This window comes from Calidris pugnax, unplaced genomic scaffold (genome assembly GCF_001431845.1).
Source record: "Calidris pugnax isolate Ruff unplaced genomic scaffold, ASM143184v1 scaffold239, whole genome shotgun sequence".
In the NCBI taxonomy this organism is placed as follows: Eukaryota; Metazoa; Chordata; class Aves; order Charadriiformes; family Scolopacidae; genus Calidris; species Calidris pugnax.
The window spans coordinates 26,468-30,297 of NW_015090950.1; the positions used below are offsets into that span (position 1 = coordinate 26,468).

At 34.7% G+C, this 3,830-nt stretch overlaps 1 protein-coding gene across 1 annotated transcript in view; it reads left to right on the forward strand.

Moving 5' to 3' along the window:
• LOC106893773 (maltase-glucoamylase, intestinal-like) overlaps positions 1-3,830 on the forward strand; it is a 54,342-nt gene that overhangs the window by 9,501 nt on the left and 41,011 nt on the right. Inside the window, exons 4-6 of the mRNA XM_014951983.1 lie at positions 218-328; positions 1,892-2,017; positions 3,020-3,151. Of these exons, the coding sequence (XP_014807469.1) occupies positions 218-328; positions 1,892-2,017; positions 3,020-3,151 (369 nt within the window). The remainder of the gene's footprint in view (positions 1-217; positions 329-1,891; positions 2,018-3,019; positions 3,152-3,830) is intronic.

Sequence of the window (3,830 nt, forward strand, 5' to 3'; positions counted from 1 at the left end):
AGAAAATAAACAAATGAAATTTTCCTGCCCGTGTTACAAAATCTGGTAACGCTTTTGGGGTTTCTTTGGATATTTTTGCTTGTTTTTTTTTTTTCTTCTCTCCCCCAAATTTTCCATTTTTCCTCTCGGCGCGGCGGTTATTTGCGATGTAGGTAAATATCCCAAATTTGATTATTTTTTTTTGGGGGGGTGTGTATGTTATTTTTTGCTCGCAGAGTTCTCCCTGCAGCCGGCCCCCGCCGTCACCTACAGGACAATCGGTGGAATTCTGGATTTTTACGTCTTTTTGGGAGACACCCCCGAGCAAGTGGTGCAGGAGTACGTGCAGGTGCGTGGGGGGAGGGGATGGACCCCAACCCCGAGGTGGGGGATGGGGGGGGGGATCCCCCAAACTCACGGAGGCTCAAAGACCCCTCTTGCTCCTCCTGCTTTGGCCAAAACCTTGGAGATTTTGGCCTCTGGTGGCTCCAAAAATCACCCGCTCAATATTTTGGGGTGCTTTTTAAAAAGTTTTCTTTCCTTCCCCTACACTATTTTATTGACCCAAAATTAGTCCAATATTAATCCAAAGTTAGCCTAAAATTAATCCCAAACTAGTCCAAAATGAATTCAGAATTAATCCAGAATGAATCCAAAAGTAGTCCAAAATTGGTCCAAAGTTAGTTTAAAATGAGTCCAAAATTAATCCAAAATGAGTCCAAAATTAATCCAGAATTAGTCCAAAATTAATCCAGAATTAGTCCAAAATTAATCCAGAATTAGTCCAAAATTGGCCCTAAGTTAGTTTAAAATGAGTCCAAAATTAGTCCAAAATTAATCGAAAATTAGTCTGAAATTAATCCAAAGTTAGTCCAAAATTAATCCGAACTTGATCCAAAGTTAGTCCAAAGTTAATCCAAAATCAATAAAAAGCTAATTCATATTGGTCCAAAGTGCATCCAAAGTTAGTCCAAAGTCAGTCCAAAATTAATCCAAAATTGATCCAAAGTTAGTCAAAAACTACTCCAAGGTTAATCTAAAGTTAGCCCAAAGTTAGCCCAAAATTAGTCCAAAATTAATGCAAAGATAGTTCAAAAATTAATCCAAAATTGATCCAAAGTTAGCCCAAAACTAGTCCAAAGTTAATCTAAAGTTAGCCCAAAAATAATCCAAAATTAATCCAAAGTTTCCCTTTTAGTTGGAATTTTGGGGACCAAACGTGTTTCGATGCTGTCTTAAAAAAAAGGAGATCAGAAATTTAAAACAGCATGAAATTTACCTCTTTCAGTACCTTAAATCTTAATTTTAAACTAAAAACTTTACCTTCCATTCCAATTTTCATGCTGTTTCCCCTCATTTTGATCAATACACATTTTTTTTAGGTTAATTCTGTTTTTGTGATTTTGCCTCTTCCTGGTAACTCTGCTCTTTGGGTCGGGGGGGTGAAATTACCAAAAAACCATCGTTTAAATAAAGGATAAAATAAATTCTCCGTAAATGAAAATACCTGAAAATGAGACTATAAATAACCTGAGAAAAAGATAATAAAATAAATAAAATAAATAGAAGATAATAAAATTAAATAGAAGAATTTGCCCTATTTTGAGGTGAGAAAGTAAATAAATGGGAGCGCTGGGAGAAAAAGGAAGGAGGGGGCAATTTTTTACAATAATCATGTAATTTAAAAAATTTTAAAATTTAAAAATTTATCTATAAAATTAGGTCATTTATACGGATTTTTCAAATATTCAAATAAGTAAAGCCATAGAAAAATCCCTATATAAAAAAATATATAGAAAATGGAAATGCTCTTGAGTTGAAATCTCGGATTCGAGGGGGAATTCTGAAAATTCCAAAGGGGATTCTAAAAAAAAGAAAAAAAAAAGGTTGATATTTTGGTTTGAAACCCCAGTTTATCGGGTTGCCGGTGATGCCTTCCTATTGGTCGCTGGGCTTCCACCTCAGCCGCTACGACTACGGGTCCCTGGAGGAGGTGAAGGCCGTCGTGGAGCGGAACCGCGCCATCGGGCTCCCCTACGTGAGTAAAAAAATGGGGAATTTTCCCCTCCCCCACCCCCCAATTTTTTCAACGACACCCGTTTTTGTTGACCGCACCCAATTGTTTCAAATGGCTTTTGCTCCCGGTTGGTTGATTGGTTTATTTGTTTTTTTCCGGAAGAAATTATTCAATTTTAATATTTCTGGCCAAAAATTAATTAGTTTCCGCTGAAAATTCCTTCATTTGTCAAAAAAATCCCTTCATTTCTGCTGAAAATTCCTTAATTTCAGGCAAAACTTCATACATTTCAGGCAAAAATTCATACATTTCAGCCAAAAATCCATTCGTTTCAGCTGAAAATGCATTTGTTTCAGCCAAAAATGCGTTAGTGGGAATTTTGAAGAAGAATGTTGTTGTTCTTCAACATTCCTCTTGTTTTGGAGGAATTTTGGAGAATTTTCTTCTTCAGAATTCTTCTTCTGGGGTTGAAATTTTGAATCATGTTCTTCAAAATTCTTCTTGTTTTGGCAAAAATGTGAAGAAGAATGTTGTCCTTTTCCAAAATTCTGCTTGTTTGGGAGGAATTTCAAACAGAAGTCTTCTTCAAAATTCTCTTTTGGGGTGAAGTTTTGAAAAATCTTCAAAATTCTTCTCGTTTGGGAGAAATTTTGAAGAACGTTCTTCCAAATTCTTCTCTGGGGGGAATTTTGGAGAAGAGTGTAATTATTCAAAATATTTCTTCTTTTGGGGGAATTCTGGAGAATCTTCCTGTTTTTTGAAATTCTTCTTGTGGGGGGGAAATTTTGAAGAAGGTTCTTCTTTTTCAAAATTGTTTTGTTGGAATTTTGAAGGACGTTCTTCAAAATTTTGAAGGACGTTCTTCAAAATTCTTCTTCCTTCGGGGGAATTTTCAAGAGGACTGTTCTCCTCCTTCAAAATTCTTCTTCTTTTGGTGAAATTTTGAAGAAGGGTGTTGTTCTTTTTCAAAATTCTGCCTGTTTCGGAGGATTTTTGAACCAAAATCATGTTCTTTTTCACCAGGACGTGCAACACACCGACATCGACTACATGGAGGCCAAGAAGGACTTCACCTACGACAAAGAGAAGTTCAAGGATCTCCCCGGGTTCCGGGCCTACATGAACGAGAAAGGGCAAAAATACATCATCATCCTGGTCAGCCTTTTGCTGGTTTTCTCCCCATTTTAAATAGTGTCCCTATCAATAAATATACATTAATAAATAGATATTTAAAATATATAGATTTTAATATCGATGTTGTTACGAGAGAGACTTGTTCCTCTGGAGCTGCTGGGGGGTGGAGGGAACGGTTATATAGAAAATATATATAAAAAATATATTATATATACATTCTAAATGCCTTTTTATAGTTTGCAGCTATTATTATTTATTATTATTATTATTTTGTTACATGAGGCACCTTTCCTTGTGTGTCCTGGGCTCTCCACAATGGGTGGAAAGAACCAATAATTGGTGGTGAGAACAGCTGTAGATAAAAAAATATTTAATATAAAATATATATTTTATATATTTTTTAGATCTATTTATATATTTGTTTATTTTTATATATATATTTTTCTATATTTTGTTCCATGTCTTTCTCTGTAGCTGCCGGGCTCTCCCTACTCAGTGGAGAGAACCATTAGATACACATAGAAATACTTTATTTGTTTGTTTATTTATTTATTTAAATTTACTTTTTTCTTTACTTTTATTCTTTCCTTTTTCGTTTATTTTTGTTTTACTTTTTACTTTACTTTTTTCTTTACTTTTTCCTTTATTTTTGTTCTTTACCTTTTCCTTACTTTTATTTTCTTTTTCCTTTACTTTTTCT